This window comes from Pelodiscus sinensis, chromosome 1 (assembly GCF_049634645.1).
Source record: "Pelodiscus sinensis isolate JC-2024 chromosome 1, ASM4963464v1, whole genome shotgun sequence".
NCBI classification, from domain to species: domain Eukaryota; kingdom Metazoa; phylum Chordata; order Testudines; family Trionychidae; genus Pelodiscus; species Pelodiscus sinensis.
Window position 1 is genome coordinate 302,967,984 of NC_134711.1, and position 24,270 is coordinate 302,992,253.

At 48.4% G+C, this 24,270-nt stretch overlaps 1 protein-coding gene across 6 annotated transcripts in view; it reads right to left on the bottom strand.

Moving 5' to 3' along the window:
• The window catches only part of TNFRSF19 (TNF receptor superfamily member 19), a 129,428-nt gene that overhangs the window by 42,340 nt on the left and 62,818 nt on the right, over window positions 1-24,270 (bottom strand). For 4 of the 6 annotated variants that reach the window (XM_075919268.1, XM_075919267.1, XM_075919270.1 and 1 more), the window contains exon 5: window positions 15,208-15,293. In XM_075919268.1, coding sequence (XP_075775383.1) covers window positions 15,208-15,293 — 86 coding nt within the window. The other 2 variants (XM_075919266.1, XM_075919265.1) reach the window with 2 other exon arrangements.

Sequence of the window (24,270 nt, forward strand, 5' to 3'; positions counted from 1 at the left end):
TTTTGCTGACGCCTGAGTGGTCATTGATCTGAGGTTATATTATTTGCATATCTTAAGCTACCATTACTTCAGACAAGGATCTGCAGGATCTCATCCCTATGTATCAACATAGTAAAAATTTATGCGTGTGAGGAACTTTATGCCAAATTTTCCCCTCGGCATTGCACTCATTGCTTTCTAACCTGTGGAGGAAAGGCAGAATACCAGGATTTTTCCTTTAAAGTCCATTGGAGAAACTCAGAATACTTCATATACATTGGCCCAGCTTTGCAGTTATTTGGGTGCCTAATTTTGGTTGATATAATTGAGAGTTAAGTGCTTCAAAGTTTTTAAGGGCCTGGATCATTAAGACCCCAAATCCATGTGTGATAGCATTATACCTGTTTTATAGATGGGAAAGCTGATATATAGAAAAGTTACACGATATGGACAATATCAACAAAAAGTCCCAAGAGCTTATTATAATCATATCTTCTAGCTTCTGTACAGTACGTTTAATTGATGGGTCAGTGTCATTGTTCCCATTCTACAGATGAGGAAAATAAGGTACAGGGCCATTAAATGATTTGCCCAAGGTCACCTAGTATATCAGTGAGATCAGAACCCACAACTGACTCCAGCCATGTGCTTTAACCAAATGACTATTTTTCCTATTGCAATGAACTAATAGGGCTATGATTTTTTTTAAAAATTGGGTTGCTTAAAGCAAGGTTCTTAATTACATAAATTTGACCTTATTTTCAAAAGTGCTGAACACTTGGCATGTCCCAACAAAGTCCACTAAAATACAGAATGCTCAGAAGTTCTGAAAAATCAGACCACTTCTTTGGGTACCTGTAAAATGGATTGAGAACTTAAAGGCATGAAATGTATTCAGGGTGTACTTGTGTGTGAGAGAGACGCTTTAGAGGGGAAAAATGTATTGTGCACTTTTTACCCCTAGCAATGAACAATTAGCAGGTAGTGCTGTGCCTTTTGTTAGATTTGTTAAATTGTCTTATCATTATAATAAATTATTGCCATCTATACATTAATCCACTTGCTACGATGTGGTGTGCACATTTAAACTGTAAACATTGACCACAACCACAGTTTTTTGTTCTCCCTTTGAACCAATGCCTTTACGTTTTCAATATTTGGTGGGAGTTACATTTTTATTGGTATATGTACTTGTGTGGCAGGAAGAGGTAGCATAAAGTACTACAGACACAAGGAATGGGGGCAGGATGAAATAAGTTTGAGAACCACTTCTCTATTCTGATTTAACTTGACAGCAACTTGGGTTTTTTAATTAAGTAACTACTTGTCACAGTGCACAGTATGTGGAGTTCTGTATTACAATTTATTTATAAAACAGAAATACACATTATTTCAAAAAGAGGATTTCATATTTTTTACTTCTAATACTAGTTCTAGACTTGAAGAGGATAAATAATCTACAGGATTGTACGGTTCCATTTGTTTCCTCACAGACCCTGGAAACTGCCAAAGAAGTTGCTGAGATGAAATCTCTATCGAAGCCACCCATTATACTATCAAGAAATTATCAATGCTTGACACACACATTGTTTAGTTTGACATTATGACCCTCTAACTATATATATTTACATGTGTAAAAGAGGGATAAATCTACCGACACAAAGAAACGTAACACTTCCATTATTGAATAAAAAATGGTTCTTACACTTGAGTTGCTGTAGATACTTATCAGAAGTGCAAATGTATGAACATTTAGAAATCAAGAGGAAAACCAATATACTATATAAAATAAGTGAAAGTTAACTTAGAAAGCTCAGTGGAGGTGGCCAAAATGTATAAGGGTATGTCTACACTACAGCACTAATTCGAACTAACTTAATTCGAATTAGTTAATTCAAACTAAGCTAATTCGAATTAGTGCATCTAGACCTAAAAACTAATTCAAATTAGCGTTTTGCTAATTCGAAATAGCATGTCCACATTGAGTGGACCCTGAACCGAAGTTAAGGCTGGCCAGAACCAGTGCCGGCAGGTCATCAGGTTAGGACTTAGAGTGTGGAGCTGCTGCCTCAGGCTAGCCGAGGGCTGTGCTTAAAGGGACCCGACCCCCACCCCGGACAGACAGTTCTCAGGGTTCCCCGCTTGCTTGTCTAACTTGATGAGGGATAGCAAAGCAGTCCTGTCTTGGAGTGCCCTAAGTGCCCACACTCGGCACATCACAGCACTCGGCCATCAGCCCGGCTGCACTTGCTGCAGGCTGCCATCCAGGGGGGTCAATCGGAGGGCTGTCAGGAGCCAGGAGGCCCTGCAGGAGAGCTTCCACCCTGAGGAGCCCGGAGAGCCACCCCAGTCTTCCCCATCGGGGGCTTGTGCCCCATTCCTCCCTCACCTCCTTCCACTTACCCCTCTGTACCCCCCCTTCCTGATGTAAAAAATAAAGGACACATGTGTTCAAAAACAGAAACTCTCTTTATTTAACAAAACTGGGGGGGGGGGGAATTAACCTCCGGGGAGACTGGGAAAAGGAGGTGGGAGACGGGAAGAAAGAGAGTGGGAGAGGGGAGGGGGAAACCTGGGAGGAGGAAGCTGGAAGGGGGAAGCCAGGGGAAGAAGGAGGAGGGGAAGTATAAAACTATGGTATGCCATATCTTCAGTACTGTGTACAGATGTGGTCTCCTCACCTCAAAAAAGATATTTTGGACTTGGAAAGGGTTCAGAAAAGGGCAAGTACAATGATTAGGGGTTTGGAACAGGTCCCATATGAAGAGAGGCTAAAGAGACTAGGACTTTTCAGCTTAGAAAAGAGGAGACTGAGGAGGGATATGATAGTGGTCTATAAAATCATGAGTGGTGTGGAGAGGGTGAATAAAGAAAAGTTCTTCATTAGTTCCCATAATAGAAGGACTAAAGGACACCAAATGAAATTAATAGGTAGCAGGCTTAAAACGAATAAAAGAAAGTTCTTCTTCACACAGCGCATAGTCAACCTGTGGAACTCCTTGCCACAGGAGGCTGTGAAGGCTAGAACTATAACAGAGTTTAAAGAGAAGGTAGATAAATTCACGGAGGTTGGGTCCATGGAGTGCTATTAGCTAGGGGGTAGGAATGGTGTCTCTGGCCTCTGTTTGCGGAAGGCTGGAGATGGATGGCACGAGACAAATTGCTTGGTCATTGTCTTCGGTCCATCCCCTCTGGGGTACTTGGTGATGGCCGCTGTCGGCAGACAGGCTACTGGGCTAGATGGACCTTTGGTCTGACCCAGTATGGCCATTCTTATGTTCTAAGCTCAGGGCTCAGGGTCGGGGGTCTCACTGAACCAATTTGATTTTCATGCAAACCTGCTCCTGGGTTCACATGTGGCCTTTGGTTGCCAGGCTGGCAGCTATTCTGCCCTAGACGGCCGCTTTCCTGTGCCTAGTGCGGAGATTGTGGACGTTGGAGGCCTCCCCCCAAACCTCGATGAGGTCCACGATCTCTGCACTAGACCAGGCGGGCGCCCACCTCTTGCGGCCAGGGGTAGGCTCCTGTGAGCTGCCAGTCTGTTCCTGGGAAGAGGTGGAGGGCTGGGTGGCAGCTGGGGGCTGGCTCATGATGTGCCAGGTGCAGGATCTGCTGGCTGGGTGCTGGCAGGCTTGCAACTAGCACAAGCCCTGTAGCCAGACTGTGCCCCTTTAAGGGCTCCGGGGCCGGGAGGGGGGCTGAAGAGTTTCTCTGGTTTGGCCCGGAGTGGCCACCATGGCAACCTGGGAAGGGCTAGCCTCCAACTAGTTCGAATTAAGTGGCTACACAGCCCTTAATTCAAACTACTTAATTCGAACTAGGCGTTACTCCTCGTAGAATTAGGTTTACCTAGTTCGAATTAAGCGCTCCGCTAGTTCGATTTAAATTCGAACCAGCGGTTTGTATGTGTAGTCCCTAACAAAATGAATTCGAACTAATGGCTGTTAGTTCAAATTAACTTTGTAGTGTAGACATACCCTAAGATATTAATTAAGATATATAAAATATTTCAGTAGGATAAAATCAGACATCTGCATATCAGCATTGTAATGCATACATTATCATATAATTAACCTATTTGTTTGTCTTCTACGTGGAGTGATCTGTGGTTTGACTCTCACTTCTAGCCATTAGTAGATTACTACCTTTGCAGATAAAAAAAACTGAAATAAAATAACAAATACAAGTGGTTTATGTTTTGCATTTATTACACTCAGGGTGTACCTACTTATGGTTTCATATTTTTATGTGTGGTTTACATTGATTCATATAGAAAAATAAATGTTTTTTAAATTGAAATTTAGGCTAACTGTTGGAACCATTCTGACGAGAATTTTTGAACACTGAATTTTCTGAAAACTACAATAACCAAACAAAAACTAACCTTCAAATGTGTGAACACATTCTGTGTGCCGGAATTAGAAGGTCATATCTGTTTTAGTGTTATCCAAATGTCACAATATATATACAAGAATTTTAAATGTCTTTAAGTATATCAGGTGTCACACATACAACGATGAGGAAGAAAAGCAAATTTCTACTCAAATTAAGATGTTATTTGACTATATATTTTGGTTTATCACTAATCCAAAGTATACGACTGCATCCAAGCTCTCAACTCATGCATTGTGACATAGTGGCGGTATACAAAACATGGAAATAACCCTTTTTCCAGGAACAACTTCCACTTGTAACTGCCTGATTTCTAGAACTCTCCCTTTGCTTATTAGGGTGACTTCTCTCCCACCCCAACCTCCAAATCATCTCTTTCTACGGATGGCCTTTTAAATGTGATAGAGCCAAAGAACTTCAGTTCTAAAGATGCCATTTTGCACCTGATTGCTGCATCATTCTCTCCTTCATCTTTTAAATACCTATTTTTTTCCCTTTCTGATTGCTAAGGAGATAGCACATTCTCAAAAGTATAGTTTTTGAAGTATGTACTGAAATATCCACCTGTAATGGGTTAACCTCTAAATAAGGATCTAAGCATAATAAGATATAATACATAAACTGTATTATCGGGATAGGAGCCTGTCTTATCATCAGCATATGGTACATGTGTTCTTTATAATCCTTACTTTTTACTTTTATCTCACATCCTTCAGAGCTATGTTAGCTTGTACCAGAGCTACCAGTATATATGTAGGGAAGTACAGAATACACAAAAAGGCACAAAAACGGAACAGGAACTAATAATCCCTGCCTTGGAATTTGTTTGAATTATATTTAAGAAAACTACTTGAAGATTATGTTAAAATCTGTACAATCATCTGAAGTTTAATCAACTTCAGAATGACTGAAACCTATTCTTTCTTGGTATAGTAGACAAGAAATTACTATTAAATATATCAGTAAATAGCAATTATATTCTTTTTTATTTAATTAATATTGAAAATGTAAAGGCATTGGTTCAAAGGGAGAACAAAAAACTGTGAGTGTGGTCAATGTTTACAATTTAAATGTGCACACCACATCGTAGCAAGTAGATTAATGTACGGATGGCAATAATTTATTATATATCATTATTATATTTTTCAATAAATAGGCTGATCACATTGGTGCATTTTGGCCTTGGAATCTATTAATATATATATTTCAAGCTTTTTAAAGAATTTTCAAATAGTAAAACTGTTTAACTGTGAAGAATTTATCATATATTTTGATTACAATTAAGGAACAAAAAACTAATTTGGTTGAGGATTACAAAAGAAGCATTATTGGAAAAGATCCATTCCCTGGAGATAGCAAAAGTACAGTATTATATCTGTGTAATTCTAGAAAAAGCATAGAGAAAACTCCTCTAAGAATTCATATATGGGGTTTATTATCAACATTTATTTATTTTGTACTGTAGTAGAGTCCGTATGAGCAACCAGTGTATGCTGTACAAATGCACAACAAACAACAGTAGAGCTTTTACTGAAGAGCTTTAAGGTAAAACCCAAGTGGATGTAAAAGTCAAACTAAAGAGAAGAGGAATAGGAGGCCTAGCTAAATAGATTAGTTACATGCACAACTTGAAGATTTCAAGTCAATTTAATATATTAAGTTATAAGATATTGAAAAATAAGTTTCAAGTAGTGCAGAAAATACCATTTTCAATTTTTCCAAAACACTCCTTTTATTTATCTGCTTTCCCTTGATCCTAAATATTTAAAAATGAAATTCAATTAAGACAAGTGCAAAGTACTACATTTAGGAAGGACAAATCAAATGCAGAAATACAGAACAGTAAATAATTAGCTAGGAAACGCTAAGCAGAAAAGGACGTGGCGGTTATATTGGACCACAAATTGAATGAGTCAACAGTGTGATGCAATTGCAAGAAAAGCTAATATTATTCTGAACTGTATTAAGAGAAGTATGGTATCTAAGACACTGCAAATAATTGTTCTGATTACTCTTCTTGGCACTGGTGAAGCCTCAGCTGAAGTACTATAGCCAGTTTTGGGCACCACACTTTTAAGAAAGATATGCACAAACTAGACAGAGTCCAGAGGAGAGCAACAAAAATTATACAAAAAAATTTAGAAAACCGAACTTATGAGAAAAGGTTAAAAGAAGTTGGGCATTACTAGTCTTGAGAAAAGGAAAAGACTGTGGGGGAATGGAACCTGATAAGTCTTCAAATATATTAAGGCCTGTTGAAAAGAGGAGGAATCCCCATCATTGGAAGCTTTGAAGAAAAAGTTAGAGAAACACCCATCAGGAAGGGTTTAGGTGTACTGCCTAAACAGGTGTGTCTCAATGACTGGTCTGTGAAGCAACACCAGCCCCTAAGATCTCTCTAACAAAGTTTTGGAAGGCAGCAAGCCAGTTCCTGATATCAAAAGGGTTGAGAAACACTGAACTGAATGATCTCTTGAGGTTACTTCCAAATCTACATTTTTATGATTCTTTGATTCTACTGAAGCCTAAAAGGCAAATACTTTTGTTTCCACTAAGGAGCTTTTTTTTAAAGCATCAGCCATTTTTCTGGACTGAAATAACATACAAGCGCCTGTTCGTGTTCTCAGTTTTCATTATCTGTCATGAAGCTTTCTCCATCCTGCAGACATGACATGGTTTTGGATAAGCCTCAGACAATTACTCCTCATGAATGACTAAAATCTATATAGCTATATAAAATAACAGAATGCTGAAAAATGAATATTTAGATTTGAATCCCATTAACATACTGAAGATCTCATGACTCACTTCTTCACACACCTCCTCCTACTGGCCCCACATTAAACATGAAAGCTGTGTCTACATTGCATGCTTCTTGCGCAAGAACAGCCATTCTTGTGCAAAAACTTGCCGGCTGCCTACACTGCACGTGCATTCTTGTGCAAGTAAATTTACAGTATAGCATAAGAAAACAGGGCTTCTTCGGGAAGAATTATTCCTCTCCCCACAAGAAATAAGCCCTCTTGTGCAAGAGCTCTTCCACAAGAAGGCAGTGTAGACAAGCAACATGAATTTCTTGCACAAGAAACTCCTATGGCTAAAATAGCCATCAGAGCTTTCTTGCGCAAGAGAGCATCCACACTGCCATGGATGCACTTATGCAAAAGCACATCTCTTGCGCAAAAGCACATGGCAGTGTGGACGCGCTCTTGTGGAAGATCTTTTGCACAAGAACACTTGCGCAAAACAGTTCTTATGAAAGAAGCCTGCAGGGTAGACATAGCCGAAGTGTAACAAGTCACTTCAAATAAGAGGGTGACTGACTTCCCAGAAGATGAGAGAGCTTTTAGACTGACTCTCTGTGGGTAGTTTTTTAGTGAAGTCTAAGACAGATGTTTTTAATTTAAGTATACATGTTTTTCATATCTCTCAAAGTTGGACTGGGATTGCCTGATAGTATTCTCAGAGTACCATGGAAACTCAAACACAATAAAGATTCCTAAATTAAAGCTTTACTAGGGGGCTGTGCCCCCTGCTTGCTATGCTCACCAATCCACCTCTCTCTGAGGGTAGATGTCTGGCCAGGAGGGAAGGCGCAGGAGAGAGCTGGGGGTGCAGAGTCTCAGCAGAAAGGGTGAGAGGGTTGGGGGGCGGACTCAGATGTCAGAGGGGATGCAGGGTGGCCCAGATGGGGCGGGCTCAGATGGCAGAGGGACCCGGTGGCAGGGGAGGGTCCGACTCAGATGACAGAGGGGACCTAGCTTAGCCTGGGGGAGGGGGTCAGGCTAGGATGGCAGAGGGGAGGAATCCCAGCAGCTCCTCCCTGGTGGTTCATCCCCCCCATGGCATGAACCAGGAGCTGGAGCTGGAGCAGCCCATGCCTGGAGGGGACAGTGCTGAGGATGGCCACAGCAAGTGGCTGAGGATGGAGGCTGAGGCATGAGGATGCAGATGACATGATGACATCACTCTGCCATCCTGCAGGAATTTTTTTTTTTTGTATATAAAGAGATTCTTTGAAAAGAAGTAAGAGATAGAAATTAACATTTTTGTATCCTTTTACTTGTTAATTACCAAGCTTCCACCTTCAACCAAGAATCCTATCCCTTGCAAAACACACACAAGTACATCTTCTAATGACAAATGTGATATTTACAAATTCTTTCTTAAAAATTGACTATAGGGCAAAGCAGATGATAAAACTGGATTTGTGAAGAAGAAAGCTCTTATTCAAACATGTTTAATGCCATACATAGATGTTTATGGTAGCATAATGCCTTTTTGGTAAACATTCTAAGTCTGACAGCTCCTCTTCAAAAAGAAAGACTTCAGTAGGATAGTTCAATGGTATACTTTATTTGATACAATTTGTTTTCTTAATTTCTCCTTTATTTCCTGTTTGATGAGTCTAAGACTAGCTGTAAGTATCTCATTTACTCTTCCATAATTTCATTCTCATTTACTCTTCCATAATTTCATTGCTGGACACAGATAAGTCAGGGTTAGATTCACATCTACTTTTAACTTGACAGTCTATACTGTGTGTGTGTGTGTGTGTGCGTGTGTGTGCGTGTGTGTGTGTTTAACACTAGGGCTGTGTCTAGACTGCAGGCTTCTTTCGAAAGAGCCTCTTTTGAAAGAGGCTCTTTCGAAAGAGCGCGTCTAGACTACAATGCGCGGATCGAAAGATCGATCCGCTATTTCGAAAAAGAGTGTCCAGACTGCCGGACGCTCTTTCGAAATTGAAAGCCACCCGGAACTGCTTCTGCCAGGGCATGGGGGCAGCATTTCCTTCCGGGTGCTGCCTGCCTGCCCTTTGCAGAGACGCGTGGTGAGAGGGACACTCCTGAACACCCGCTGCTCTGCTCCTGCAGCTGCCTTTGCTGTCCCTTGAGGAATTTTGCAAGGCATTGCAGTGCTGCTTTGGAGTGCTCAGCTTCCTGGGACACCCCAGCAATTTTTTCTTTTGAGGTTTTTCTGCTTGCAGACCCTTATTTGTGGCATGGAGCCAGAGCTGCCCCTGGGCAGGCGATGGCCCCACACCACCATACTGCAGCTGTTGCTGCATCTTCGTGAGACAATCATGAGGCTCCTTCCCGAGCTGGACCCAGACCAGAGGGACGAGGGGTTCCCCCGTCCGGCAGCCACACTGCCCTTGCCTCTGAACTTTTTCGTGGACAGGCGTGTTTGGAGGTTTGACACCAGCTCTGACTGGTGGGACCGGCTCGTGATGGAGATCTGGGATGACCAAGACTGGCTACGGAACTTCCGCATGAGAAAGACCACTTTCCAGGAGCTGTGTACCTGGCTCGCCCCTGCTCTGCAATGGCAAGACACCCACCTGCGGCCCGCCATCCCCCTGGAAAAGAGGGTCGCCATTGCCCTCTGGAAGCTGGCAACCCCCGACAGCTACCGCTCCGTGGGACACCAGTTTGGCGTGGGGAGATCTACTGTCGGGGCCGTCTTGATGGAGGTAAGTCATTGTCTGGGGACAGTCACAGTTTGGGGTGGGGGGAAGGGAGACTGTCAGGAAGGGCCAAGTGGAGTGGGAGTGGGAGTGGGAGGGAGCTCCTCCACTCACCCTGAATTGTGGGGGGGGGGGTTCTGAGGAGGGGATTCCCGGGCTGTTTGTTTGAGAGGGAAGGTGGGCGGTGGGTTCTCCTCCTAAGACATAAGGCACCCCTTCTAACACTTTGTTGTCTGTCTCGTTCTGCAGATGGTGAGGGCCATCAATTCGGAGCTGCTCAACAGGCTCATCTGTCTACTGGATCTGGACAGCGTCATGGCCGGCTTTGCTGCCCTCGGCTTCCCCAATTGCGGAGGAGCGCTCGATGGGACACACATTGCCATCCGTGCACCGCCCCATCGAGCAGCCCAATTCATCAATCGAAAGGGCTACTTTTCTATGGTCCTCCAGGCCCTGGTCGACCATCGTGGACAGTTTTCGGACATTTGTGTTGGGTGGTCAGGGCGGGCACACGATGCCCGCATCTTCAGAAACTCGTACCTGTACCGGAGGCTTCAGGCAGGAACATTTTTCCCCCATCGCCAGTTTGCAGTTGGGGATGTGCACATGCCGGTGTGCATAGTGGCTGATGCCGCCTATCACCTGATGCCGTGGCTGATGAAGCCCTACACCAGCCAGCTGGATGCGAGCAAGGAGCAGTTTAATGCTCGCCTTAACCGGGCTCGTAACCAGATGGAATGTGCGTTTGGCCGTTTAAAGGGCAGATTCCGGTGCTTGCTCACACGCCTCGACATGGGGGAGACCAACATCCCCGAGGTGGTGGCCGCGTGTGGCGTCCTCCATAACCTCGTGGAGAGGAAAGGGGAGGCCTTCCTACCAGGGTGGGGGAGAGCTGCTGATGCCCAGGAGAGGCTCTTTGCCCAGCCCCGGACAGCTGCCATCCGCCAGGCTCACCGGTCTGCAGTTGGCATCCGGGAGGCCCTCCGGGAGCAATTCTCCAGTGGAGGCCACTGAGTGCACTGAGGGGCTTCTGCCTGGGGACTGGGCCCTGGCCCCCAATAGAAGCTTCCCTCCACAACCCATCTCCTGACCCAGTTTGGACACATCACTTACACCAGGGTGTGTTTCAAAATAAAATGTTCTCTTTACTTATTTATAATTTTGTACATATTATCAAACAATGTGGCAAAATAACAATTTTTTTTTTCATTTTTGTTGTTGCCAAACTATATACAATAAACAAACAGTTCCTTTAACCCTTTGTTTGTGCTTAATAAGTGGGGTGATGGGGGTGATTGAAACCTGGAGGGAGGAAGGGGACTGGAAACCTGGAGGGGGGAAGGGGACTGGAAACCTGGAGGGGGGAAGGGGATCAGGTTGAACGGGGCTTGGCAGATTTCCCTTTCCTGGCTGGGCCTCGTGTTTGGGGTGCTCCCCGGCTACGGGATCGGGTGATGCACCTGTCGGTTGGCTGGCTGCTGGGGGGCTCTTGGGACGTGGAAGCCTGGGGGAGAGGAGGGCCAGGGGGAGAGAGGGGCTGGGGAGCTGGGGGGGCTGGGGGAGAGGGAGGTCCAAGGGGGGAAAGGGCTGCTGTTGTGGAAGGGGGGTTTGGTGGGGTGGGGTCATGGGGTGCTGGAGGAGCAGGACCAGGCACAGCAGCAAGTAAGCCGCTGACCTCCCTCAGGGTGGCGTACAGCACCGTGCGCTGCAGGACCAGCTCATTCATGAGCCGATCACGCCACCGCTCCTCTGCCTCCACCCTCTGTAGCAGGATGGCGTTCTGCTCCTGCACAGCCTCGACGTGCTGCCGGAGGATGTCGGCGTAGACACGCCTGTGTCTGCGGCTCCCATGTCTCCGAGGTGGAGATGGAGATGGAGGTGGGGCTGGGGTGCTGCGGCCCTCTTCCACGGCTGGTCCGGCTGTGGAGGAAAAGAAGAAGACACAATCAGTCCTATAAACTGGACTCTGTAGCACTTACAATACTAACAGGATGGTTTATTAGGGGATGAGCTTTCCAGGGCCAGACCCACTTCCTCAGATCAGAGTAACACGGCTACATTTCTATCACAATCAGTCATGTGTGCAACAGCTGTCCAAAAGGGCATGCCCTCTCCCTTGAGACAGGGGAAGCAGACATTCTGAAGGTCACACTGTGTGTGTGTGTGTGTGATCTGGGCATCAGCCTGAGCATGACAGGTTTCCCTTGTGCATCACCCACTGTGCACCCACCCACCTACCTCCCCCTCCCCCCCCGGGTGTGACACAACCTCACTGTACTCACCTGCTGCTTCCTCTCCCGCGCCAGATGACGCCTGGGAGGCCTCAGAGGTCTGGGTGACTGGCTCCAGGGTGAGGGTTGCCGTCTCCTCATTGTCCTCCTCCTCTGGCACCATGTCCCCGTCTCCAGACTGCTCTGGGTCCTGCTCGGGAGCGTCCACCACGGGGTCTGCCAATCCAGACTGGACGAACTGCCGTGGTGTGCGTGCTTCTGCACTGCCACCCAGGATCTGGTCCAGCTCTGGGTAGTAGGGGCAGTAGTGGGGGGCTGCCCCAGAACGGGAGCTCTCCTCCCTGGCTTTGGCGTAGCCCTGCCGCAGCTCCTTCACTTTGGAGCGCACCTGGTCCTGGGTGCGGGGGTAGTGGCCCTTCTGGGCCAGGACTTCAGCCATGCGGCCATAAATGTCGGCATTTCGCCGCCGGCTTTTGAGGGCCTGTAAGGCCTCCTCCTCTCCCCACAGCTCCAGCAGGCTCTTGATCTCTGCGCCGGACCAGGATGGTGCCCGGCGCTTGGAGCCCTTGGCTGGGTCCCCAGAAGGCTCGGTGGAAGGGCCAGGACGCTCTTGGGGCTGTGACATGCTGCAGCAAGGTCGCCGTGTGCTCTGGCTCCTTGTCTGCAACAAGTGGCTGTGAGGGTGCGCCTGTCCCTTTAAGGAATGGCTGCAGCCAGGAACCACAGACGTGCAACCCATGGCCCAGATTGTCCACCAGGGCTTGTTCCTGGAGGCCAATAATTTCGAAAGAAAGGGCTCCCCCCGTCCAGACTCACGTTCTTTCGACGGATCTCCCTCGAAAAAGGCGTTCTTCCTCGTGAAACGAGGTTTACCGCCGTCGAAAGAAAAGCCGCGTTCTTTCGATTTAATTTCGAAAGAACGCGGCTTGAGTCTGGACGCAGGGGAAGTTCTTTCAAAAAAAGGCTACTTTTTTCGAAAGAACCCCTGAGTGTGGACATGGCCTAGGTCTCTAGCATAAATAGATGAAGAGTACTGGTTGCAGTCTGAATTATTCCAGGAATATACTGTAACCGTGTCTGCACTTCAATTTAGAAAGCGAATGAATATAGCCATGCTACAAATACACCAAGCACTCAAGGGCTGTGTTCCTAGACTGGCCACTTTTTCCAGAAAATCAGCCGCTTTTCTGGAAAAACTTGCCAGCTGTCTACACTGGCCACTTGAATTTCCGCAAAAGCACTGACTTCCTACTGTAAGAAATCAGTGCTTCTTGTGGAAATACTATTCTGTTCCTGTTCAGGCAAAAGTCCCTTTTGCGCAAAGCTTTTGCTCAAAAGGGCCAGTGTAGACAGCTCAGATTTGTTTTCCGCAAAAAAGCCCCAATTGCGAAAATGGCGATCGGGGCTTTTTTGCAGAAAAGCGCGTCTAGATTGGCACAGACGCTTTTCCGCAAAAAGTGCTTTTGCGGAAAAGCATCCGTGCCAATCTAGACGCTCTGTTCCGAAAATGCTTTTAACGGAAAACTCAGGCCAATCTAGACTCAGCCCTAATGTTTGACTGTTGCACAAAAATGTAGGCAGGGGTTATTTATAAAATATTTTGAACTTAATATTTTAAAATATAGTTATGTCTATGTATATTTAATTTTCTATTATGCCAAATTACACAGAGAATTCATTGTTTGCCCTTGAAAGTTTACACAAAGGTGATAATTCTCCTAGCCTTTAACACTCTTTACTTGTCCATTATAGAACTCTTTCAACTTCATCTTTAACAATCCACAGCCTGTTTTTCCATGAGTAAATATTTAAACCAAATTTCTCTTTTAAAATGTCTGCAGAAAGACACAAGATAAAAGCAAGAACTTAGATTTATAGCTAACTAGGTAATAATCAACTGTTCCCCATACACAGAGGTCCTCATCAATGGCTCAGACTTACTATGAACCTTTAGCCCAGGAAGTTCATGCCCTTGTGGTAAAATTCATAAACAAATAAAAACTTGCCAAAGAACCTCAGAAGACGATTAATTTATTGGAGCAAGACATTTAAACTTTTCCTTTTCATCTATAATAGCTCAACAAAGCTAGCTGCACAAATATTTGTCATTCTGTTTCACAGTGAAAGACAAAAGGGTTTAAGGAATGATAGAGCATTAGAATTCTACTCTGACCATTCAGAATGAATGAGGAGAAGCTGCAGCTTTTCTCTTTGACTTTTTAGAAGAAGTAGCCTTCCTTTATTACAAGGATGAGGTCTGATGGGACATTTGTTTTGAATGGGTTTGCTGGTCAGGGTCTGAAGCTGGATCCAGGGAATCAGGGATGTTTCCATGAGGATAAGTTTGAGATGTAAGTCTGTGTCCTTTCTGGTGCAAACCATTAAGTTGCAGCAGTTGGTACATTTCTGAGGGACGTACAACTCACCCAAACAGCAGACTTAGTGAGAATGGCTGTCCAGCTGTGGCATGGCATCTTGGCATAAAAGGCAGTGCTTTCATCCTAGGCATAGCTTGAATAATTGTGGTTTACCATAAGGGTGAGCCTAATTATAAAGAGTGTGTGGCATAAACTCTGGCTGTAGTCTGTGGGATAAACTAAGGAAAAATAGTAACAGGGAAGAAATGGTAAATACCTAAATATTAAACTACTCTAGATAAACTAGTTCAACATTAAAGGAGCTAACTGTGATACTGCTGCGAACTCAATCTCAGGTCAAGGACAACTGAGAAGGTACAGAAGGGGTCAGATTGCATGCACCAGCTGAATCACCAATGGAGCCACAAGATGGGGACTGTGCATATGTGACCCAGATGGTCACTGCTACTGAAATTCTCCGATTGAGGGTACCTAAAATGGAGACCCTCTAGTTCAAAGAGACAGAGACAAAAACTATTAAATCATCCAAGTTTTGTTGCAAAATTTGGCAGAGCCAACTGGGTTCTGGCATACTATAACTCGGCAACTGTACTGAAACAAAGATGTTTACTTTCTTGTCAGCAAACTTGATTAAAGAGAAATCACGTGGGTCAGTTTCAGCAATGAAAGTACACTTGACTTAGCTTTCTAGACAAAAGTAAGAAAAAATATGAGGCCAAAAGTTGGTTCTGTTCTAATTTGAGTACAGTTAAGTACTTACAGTGAGGTTCATAGGGAGGAGGGGGATCTCCACAAGGAACACATTCCATGTCTTGAAAGCCACCAAGCTTCGTCTTCCTGTAAAATCTAAAAGATAAAAGAACAGCTTGTAATCATCTTGTTACTACAGTGGTGTCTGTGTGCCTGGGGTAATTCTGTGAAACTGCATATACACACAGAGAACTCGTATCCTCTCAGATTTTTTTTCCTCCAAAGAAAATTCACTTTGCCAGAAAGGTGTTGCAGTTGTACCTTTCATCCAGCAGGAGTTGTTACGACATCAGAACAGAGGGCAGCTGATTCGACCTACTTTGAAGAAGGATGGGGAGAGACTGTGTTTCTCACAGCACCCTGCCTATGGACTAGGTGAGGAGACACAGAATACGGTGGGACAGAAAGAGCATGGAGCTACTCATAGGTCACAGACTGGGGCTCAGAAGGACTATTGGGAGTGCAGGGACACATGGGTATGGAGAGAATGTGCTTGAATGAACAAGAGGCTGAGATCAAACAAAGTCTGCATGGGGGAGGCTCCCCAACTCACCAATAATTTCAGCCCTGCCCAAAGAAACCTGTTGCAAACTTCTTGCACCCATCTCCAACAACCTTCCAGGTTCACTCCCAGGCATCTGCACAGTAATTACTTCTCTCGCCCTCAGATCCTTTATTATTCTTTATTATCTGCCCACATATCTACACCAGCGACACCATCACAGGACCTAACCAGATCAGCCACACCATCATTGGTTCATTCACCTGCACATCTATCAATGTAATATATGCCATCATGTGCCAGCAATGCCCCTCTGCTGTATACATCGGCCAAACTGGACAGTCCCTACGTAAAAGAATAAATGGATACAAATCAGATATTAGGAATGGCAATATACAAAAACCTGTAGGAGAACACTTCAATCTCCCTGGACACACAGTAGCAGATTTAAAGGTAGCCATCCTGTAGCAAAAAAACTTCAAGACCAGACTTCAAAGAGAAACTGCTGAGCTACAGTTCATCTGCAAATTTGACACCATCATTTTAGGATTAAACAAAAACTGTGAATGGCTAGCTAACTGCAAAAGCAGTTTCTCCTCTCTTGGTGTTCACTCCTCCAGATTAGCTGCTAGAAGTGGGCCTCACCCTCCCTGACTGAATTAACCTCGTTATCTCTAGCTTTCTTCTGGCCTGCATATTTATACCTGCCCCTGGAAATTTCCACTACATGCATCTGACGAAGAGGGTCTTTGCCCACGAAAGCTTATGCTCCAATACATCTGTTAGTCTATAAGGTGCCACAGGACTCCTTGTCGCTTTTGCAGATCCAGACTAAGGGTACGTCTAGACTACATGCCTCTGTCGCCAGAGGCATGTAGATTAGGCTACCAGACATAGGAAAATGAAGCGGCGATTTAAATAATCACCACTTCATTTAAATTTACATGGCTGCTGTGCTGAGCCGACAAACAGCTGATCAGCTGTTTGTTGGCTCAGCGCGATAGTCTGGACGCGTGGGTGGCGACATCAAAGGTATTTGTCGACCACCCAGGTAAATCTCATCCCAGGAGGCTTACCTGGGTGATCGACAAATACCTTTGATGTTGACACCCGTGCGTCCAGGCTATCGCGCTGAGCTGACAAACAGCTAATCAGCTGTTTGTCGGCTCAGCGCAGCAGCCATGTAAATTTAAATGAAGCGGCGATTATTTAAATCGCCGCTTCATTTTACTATATCTGGTAGCCTAATCTACATGCCTCTGGCGACAGAGGCATGTAGTCTAGATGTACCCTAACACGGCTACGCCTCTGATACTTTATTATCCTTGACTCCCATGACCTTTTGCACTGCTTCTGAGGAGTATGGGAAATCTGGAATCTCCATCACTGGAGATTTTTAAGGGCAGGTTAGACAAACACCTGACAGGGATGGTCTAGATGGGTGTCATGAGTGCAGGAACCTCTCAAGGTTCCGTCCAAGTCTATGATTCTATGAGGAGTTAGTCAGATGGCTGGGGGCAGCAAATAACAAGGGCTAAGCCATAGGGAGGAGCAAATGAACACAACACTCTTGAATGAACAAACCAGTTAACTACCCACAAAATATAAAACCTAAACACCATACCCAAAGCAGAGATTTGACCTGGAAAAGACAGAGGCACCAGAGACTTTAGGAAGTTCTCATATGCTATGGTGATTGGCAGCAGGACACAAACTTAAAACAGATAAGAGAAGTAGCAATGGGATAATGAGAACTACCTAACATAAATTAATGGAGATTGCCTATCTCCTAGACCTAGAAGGGACCTTGAAAGGTCATTGAGTCCAGTCCCTTGCTTTCACAGCAGGACCAAGTACCATCCCTGACAAATTTTTGCCCCAAATCCATAAATGGCCTCCCCAAGGATTGAGCTCACAACCCTGGGTTTAGCAGGCCAATGCTCAAACCACCGTGCTATCCCTCCCCATTGCTACTTCTCTTATCTGTTGTAAGTTTGTATCCTGCTGCCCATCACATGCTTTTGAGAATTAGGCTTTAAAATAACCTGTGCTGGAGTATGACAGTCTCCAACACCTCACCAACTTCCTTAGTTTTGTTCTGAGCCTTGTATTAGGTGTGACAGAGCAGGGGTGCCTATTGGAATCCGGGAGGTGGGCAGGGGTTAGCCCATCCACATCTAAAGGACCTCCCCCCAGCCTATGGGGAGGGTCCACTGAGCCCAGGAAACCAAGTAATTACTTGGGACAAATAAAAGGAAAACAGGGACTGGTGTGAGGGTCAGAGGGCTAAAACAAGGGAACCGGATGGGGACACCGAGCAGAGAACCCCAGACAGCGCCCACTGCCCCTCGAAGGTCTCGAGAGAGCCAGCGGACGCCACCCAGTAGAACTCTGCCCGGATACATGAGCGGATGCAGGAACGGAAATAGGTCCCACAGTCGCAGGCCCTTCCCTCGGCCAGCCTCTGCTCCCTGGTCTTATAAATTATCAACTTGGCAATAGCCAAGAGGAGGTTGACTAGAAGGTCCCGCGACTTTGTGGGGCCTCAGATGGGTGTGTGTGTAAATTAACAGGTGAGGGGAGAAGTGCAGCCAGAACCTCAACAAAAGGTTCTGGAGGAGCCGAAAGAGGGGCTGTAACCTGGCACACTCAAGGTACATGTGCGCCAGGTTATCCCTCTCACCACAGAAGGGGCAGGTGTTCGGAATGGGGGTGAACCGCACCAAATACACACCCGTGCTCACAGCTCCGTGCAGGATTCTCCAGCTGATGTCCCCGATGGGCTGTGGAACCAAGGTGAAATAGAGACTGTCCCACCGGGGCTCCCCACCCTCTATTGGTGGTAGGAGGTCCCGCCACTTGGTGTCTGGGCAGGACACAAGGGTGGGGAAGTGGAGTGTGTGAAGCACGAGCATGTACAGGTGACTCTTTGGTGCGGTTTGGAAGGGGACTGGCTGCCACGCATGCAGCCGGCTCGGGTGACGAGGGGGAGGCGGTAGGGGAGGTAAGTGGAGCTTAGGGCCAATGGATAGATCAGGCGGGTCGGGGGTGAGGGGCACCCTCTCGCAGGATCTTGTCGAGATAAACCCGAGCGGTGGGCAGCAAAGCGTCCTTCACATCCTGAAGCATGTGCCGGGGAATACATAGGGTGGAGAGCCTCATGCGCTGGGCGAGCACCCGAGGATCCACCCAGTCTCCCCGCTTGTAGTCCAGGAGGTCTCCGATCCTTGTGACTTCTGTCAGGACCAGCCTCTGGTGCACCGAGGGGGATTCCACTGCCTGCACATGTAGATGGGGATTGTGTAGCAGGGGCTCCGTGAGAAGGTCTGCCCCATTGGTGGCTCCCAAGGACCTGGTCGCCTCTAGTAGCTTCCAGGCCCGGAGGAGGTCCTGGTAGAAGGCCAGCAGCTCAGAGAGGTCTCGCGGAAGACCTCTCAAATAAAGGAGCTGCCGGTCATATCGGAGCCCTCGGAAGCGGCGAAGGAAAGCGTGCACCAGCGTGCTCCATGCTGGACTACTGCATTAAATAAGAGTCTCTGCAGGGCCTGGAGGTGGAGGACACAAACCCGCGTGCGCAAACACATCAGGCACTGCCCTCCCTCCTCCAGGGGAAGATGGAGAACCCCTGCAGAGACCCAATGCAGTCCTGGCCAGAAGAACCGCAGCAGCAGCTGCTGGATCTGATCCAGGAAACCCGGGGGCGGCACCAGAGTGCTGAGATGGTGCCGGAGCATGGACAGGACTAGTTGGTTAAGCACCAGTACCCTCCCACGCAGGGAGAGGCACTGGAGCAGTCCTGTCCATCTCCGCAATCGCTCAGTCACCCTGGACTCTAAACCTTGCCAGTTCTCCGGTGAAGAGGGATGTGTGACAGAGAGAAAAATGCCTAGATAGAGCAGCGGACCCACACTCCACCTCATGTCCTGAAGCGCGGGTGGGAGGGTGCTCACCTGCCACCCGGCCCCTAACCCCAGGCCAGAGCTCTTGACCCAGTTGACCCGGGTCTCCCGGGTCCTGGACCACGAGGAGCACGTCGTTGGCGTATGCCAACAGGACCAGCCACATCTCCGGCTCACAGAGCACCAATCCCTCAACCTCTTGCAAAGAAGACGGAGGAAGGGCTCGATGGCCAGAGTATACAGCTGGCCTGACAGCGGGCAGCCTTGACGTACTCCCCACCTGAAGCTGACTGGTGTGGTCAGGGTCCAGCTGAGCTTGATCAAACAGTCTGCGGAAGTGTAGAGCACCTGGAGAAAGCCCACAAAGCGGGGCCCGAAGTCGAAGGCCCGCAGAGTGCCCAGGAGATACCCGTGGTCCATCCGGTCGAAAGCCTTCTCCTGATTCAAGGACAGGAAGGCGAACGACAGACCATCCATACACCCTAGCTCTAGGAGATCCCGAACCAAATAAAGGTTGTCGAAGATGGTATGGCTCAGGATGGTGTAGGTCTGGTCTGGATGGACCACGTCTGCCAGCACGGACTTGAGTCTCAGGGAGATGGCTTTGGCGACGATTTTATAGTCTGTGCTGAGGAGCAAGACGGGACACCAGTTCCTCAGATCGCGGAGGTCCTCCTTCTTGGGCAGCAAGGCGAGCACCGCTCGCCCACACAATAAAGGGAGGACCCCGCACTCCAGAGCTTGGCAAGGTCCAGGCCGAGGACATCCTAGAACACACGGTAGAACTCCACGGTTAGCCAGTCCATGCCCGGGGATTTATTGGTGGGCATGAGACGGAGGGCTTCCGAGAACTCGGCCAGAGAGAGCAGCATCTCTAGCTGGTCTTGGCCACCCATGCTGACCGTCAGGAGTTCATTCCAGAGGACTCTGCGGGCGTCAGCGTCGGTCAGATCCGGCGAGAAAAGGGAGGCGTAGAAGGCGCGAGCTCTCTCGCGCATCTTCACCAGATCCAAGAGGGGGGCGTCATCCTCTGCCAGCAGGCAGACGATGTGCTTTTTTGCCCCCCTTTTTTTCTCCAGGGCGTAGAAGAAGCGGGAGCCACGAGCCATCTCCTTAAGGAGGTGGATGCAGGAATGAACAAAGGCACCCCGGGCCTGAAGGTCATCGACGGCCCAAAATTCCTCCTGCTACGTTCTGTAGAGGGGTGGATCTCTGGGGCCGGTGGCCAGCCGCCTCTCTAGCTCTAAAACCTCCTGTTCCAACTGCTCTATTGCCGCATCCCTCCGCCGGCTGGCCCCCCGGGTGTAGTCACAGAAGAAGAACCGCGTGCGCACCTTCCCACATTCCACCCCTGCCACGCCGAGGGAAAGGCACACCGCCACCCGCGCCAGGCCAGCCAGAACTCCTGAAAGGATGCTACAAAGCCCACGTCCTCCAGCAGGTTGTTGTTAAAATGCCTGTAGGAGAGATAGGCCATCACGACCACCAAGTGGTGGTCTGAGAATGGGGCCGGCCGAATGCTGGAGGAGTGGGCTCGAAAGAGATGATGACGTGAGAGATAAATGCGGTCCAACCGGGAGTGAAACGACCATTGACCCTCCACCCGTACGAAGGTAAACACTGCATCCTCACCCAGGTGGAGGTCACGCCAGATGTCCACCAGGGAGTGTGGTCTACAATCTGTCTAAGGACGTCCGTGGCAGCCGGGCATCGCTCGGTCCCCGTGCGGTCCCATTCCTCGAGGGTGCAGTTGAAATCCCCGCCCAGAACCAGGCATTCATGAGGATCCAAAGAGCTGAGGAACGCAACCGCCCGCTGGTAGACGCGAAGCCTCTCCGGGCCGGATGTCGGGGCATAGATGTTAATGAGATTTAATGTTAGCCCCTCTATCCAGACCCGGAGGTGCAGCAGGTGGCCTTGCACAACCTCGGCAGTCCCCAGCACCTCAGGTCGCAGGTTTGGGGAGAACAGGGTCACCACCCCGGCTTGATTGGCTGGCAGGTGGCTGAAGTACACCCTGTCTCCCCACTCCAGCCGCCAGCTCACTTCGGTGGCCGACGCGGTATGGGTCTCTTGCAGGAAGATGACAGAGTCCTCCCCTCCCAAAGGAAGGAGAGTACCCGACACCTGCGGAGACCCAGCCTACAGCCCCGGGTGTTCAGAGTGGCAATGACGAACGGCGTCATCAAGAGGGCTGGGGAAGATCCTTGCTGGCAGGAGTGCTGACAGTCCCCATTGGGCCCCGCAGCAAACCATGACCATATCCAAATGTAAGCAGGGCATCACGGAAACCGCGGGCCCGCTGGTAGGCCGCAACCTCCCACCATCCAGTCCCTTTATCCTCCCCCAGAAAGGCCCTTATGGTCTGGAGGATGAGATGGATATCTCCCCAGCACTGAAGGGCGAGAGCCACTTTGTTCTTGGAGCCACGAATGTCCTCCAAAAAGCTGTGCATCTCGCCCCTCAGTGTGTCGGGGCCTCGGGCCAGACCGCTCTGCGTGCCCCGCGACCGACTGATGCGGGAAAGCAGGTAGTCTGAAGTCCCTGCTGGGATGACGACAGAGATAGTGGCGGAGGGAGAACAGCCCCAGATGTGCTGGGAGCGGGAGAAACAAAAACCGCCTCCTGGGAGCCAACGTCTGAGCTTAACGTGGCAGACCCGGGGGCGGCAGTAAGGGTATGTCTACACTACAGCACTAATTCGAACTAAGTTAATTTGAATTAGTTAATTCGAACTAAGCTAATTCGAACTATTGCATCTAGACCTAAAAACTAGTTTGAATTAGCGTTTTGCTAATTCGAACTAGCATGTCCACATTGAGTGGACCCTGAACCGAAGTTAAGGTTGGCCGGAACCAGTGCAAGCAGGGCATCAGGTTAGGACTTAGAGCGTGGAGCTGCTGTCTCAGGCTAGCTGAGGGCTGTGCTTAAAGGGACCCGACTCCCACCCCGGACAGACAGTTCTCAGGGTTCCCCGCTTGCTTGTCTACCTCGATGAGGGACAGCAAAGCAGTCCTGTCTTGGAGTGCCCTGAGTGCCTTGCGTCCCACTGTCGGCAAACAGGCTACTGGGCTAGATGGACCTTTGGTCTGACCCAGTATGGCCGTTCTTATGTTCTAAGCTCAGGGTCGGGGGTCTCACTGGACCACCTTGATTTTCACGCAAACCTGCTCCTGGATTCGCATGTGGCCTTTGGTGGCCAGGCTGGCAGCTATCCTTCCCTAGACGGCCACTTTCCTGTGCCTAGTGGGGAGATTGTGGACATTGGAGGCCTCCCCCCAAACCTGGATGAGGTCCACTATCTCTGCACTAGACCAGGCGGGCATCCACCTCTTGTGGCCCCGGGCAGGCTCCTGGGAGCCGCCAGCCTGGTCCCGGGAAGAGGCGGAGGGCTGGGTGGCAGCAGATGGCTGGCTCATGCTGTGCCAGGTGCAGGGTCTGCTGGCTGGGTGCTGGCAGACTTGCACCTGGCACAAGCACTGTAGCCAGACCGTGCCCCTTTAAGGGCTCCGGGGCTGGGAGGGGGGCAGAAGAATTTCCCTGGTTGTGCCTAGAGTGGCCACCACGGCAAGCTGGGAAGGGCTAGCTTCCCACTAGGTCGAATTAAGTGGGTACACAGCCCTTAATTCGAACTACTTAATTCGAACTAGGCGTTAGTCCTCGTAGAATGAGGTTTACCTAGTTTGAATTAAGCGCTCCACTAGTTCGAATTAAGTTCGAACCAGCGGTTTGCATGTGTAGCGCCTATGAAAGTTAATTAGAACTAACGGCTGTTAGTTTGAATTAACTTTGTAGTGTAGACATACCCTAACAGTGTAAGGGGAGGAAAAGAGGTCAGGGAAGGGATCAGGGAAAGGAGGAAGAGTAGAAAGGGGAGTAGGGGGAGGAAGAGATGGGGGATTAGGAAAAGACAAGGAGGAGGGGGAGCAGGAAGAGAAGTGGGAAATTCGGTTGGGAGAGGGGCTGAATAGGGAGCAGGAGTAGGGTCTGAAGCCTCAGCAGTAGAGGCACCAGGTTGCGGTGTCTCCTCGCACGATGGGGGATCGGTGGCAATGGTGGGGGAAGTTAGTGTCTCCCCAGCACCAGGCTCCGGCACCACTAAGAGTGCAGAGCTGGAGGCTCCAGCGCCAGGGATAATGGGGAATGACGGGAACTCCCACACACTAGGATCCCCCAGGGGTTCGGTGGCCGAAGTGATGCCAATGGCTGGGCAGTTGGTTACACTCTGGGACAACCCGGAGGCAGGGAAAAGGGAGAGCGGCGGGCTAGAAGGAGAAGGAGAGGCCAACTGTTATCCCTCCAAGGCATGTTGATCCCCCTCTGAGGCAGCCAGGTTTAACTCTAAGGCCTCTACCTCTTGGGAGAGGAAGGCAAGCCCGCTGCCCGCTGCCAAGTGGTCACCCTTGTTGGCGGTAGGGTCAGCGGTCACCCTCACAGCGGAGGTGGGGACGGTGGGAGCATCCCTTGTGGACACTCCTTCTTGCAGGGACTATGGGAGGGAGGCATTTACTCCTTCCACAACCACCGCGGCCACCTTAGCTGCCTCATGGCGCTATGAAGCGTCCAGGGGCTCAGAGGGAGGGATGGCTCTGACACCCACCCCTAAAGGCATGAGGAGGGTATCTTCCCCTTCAGTAGGTGGGGTGGAACGTTGGGCTCATTTGCAGCACCT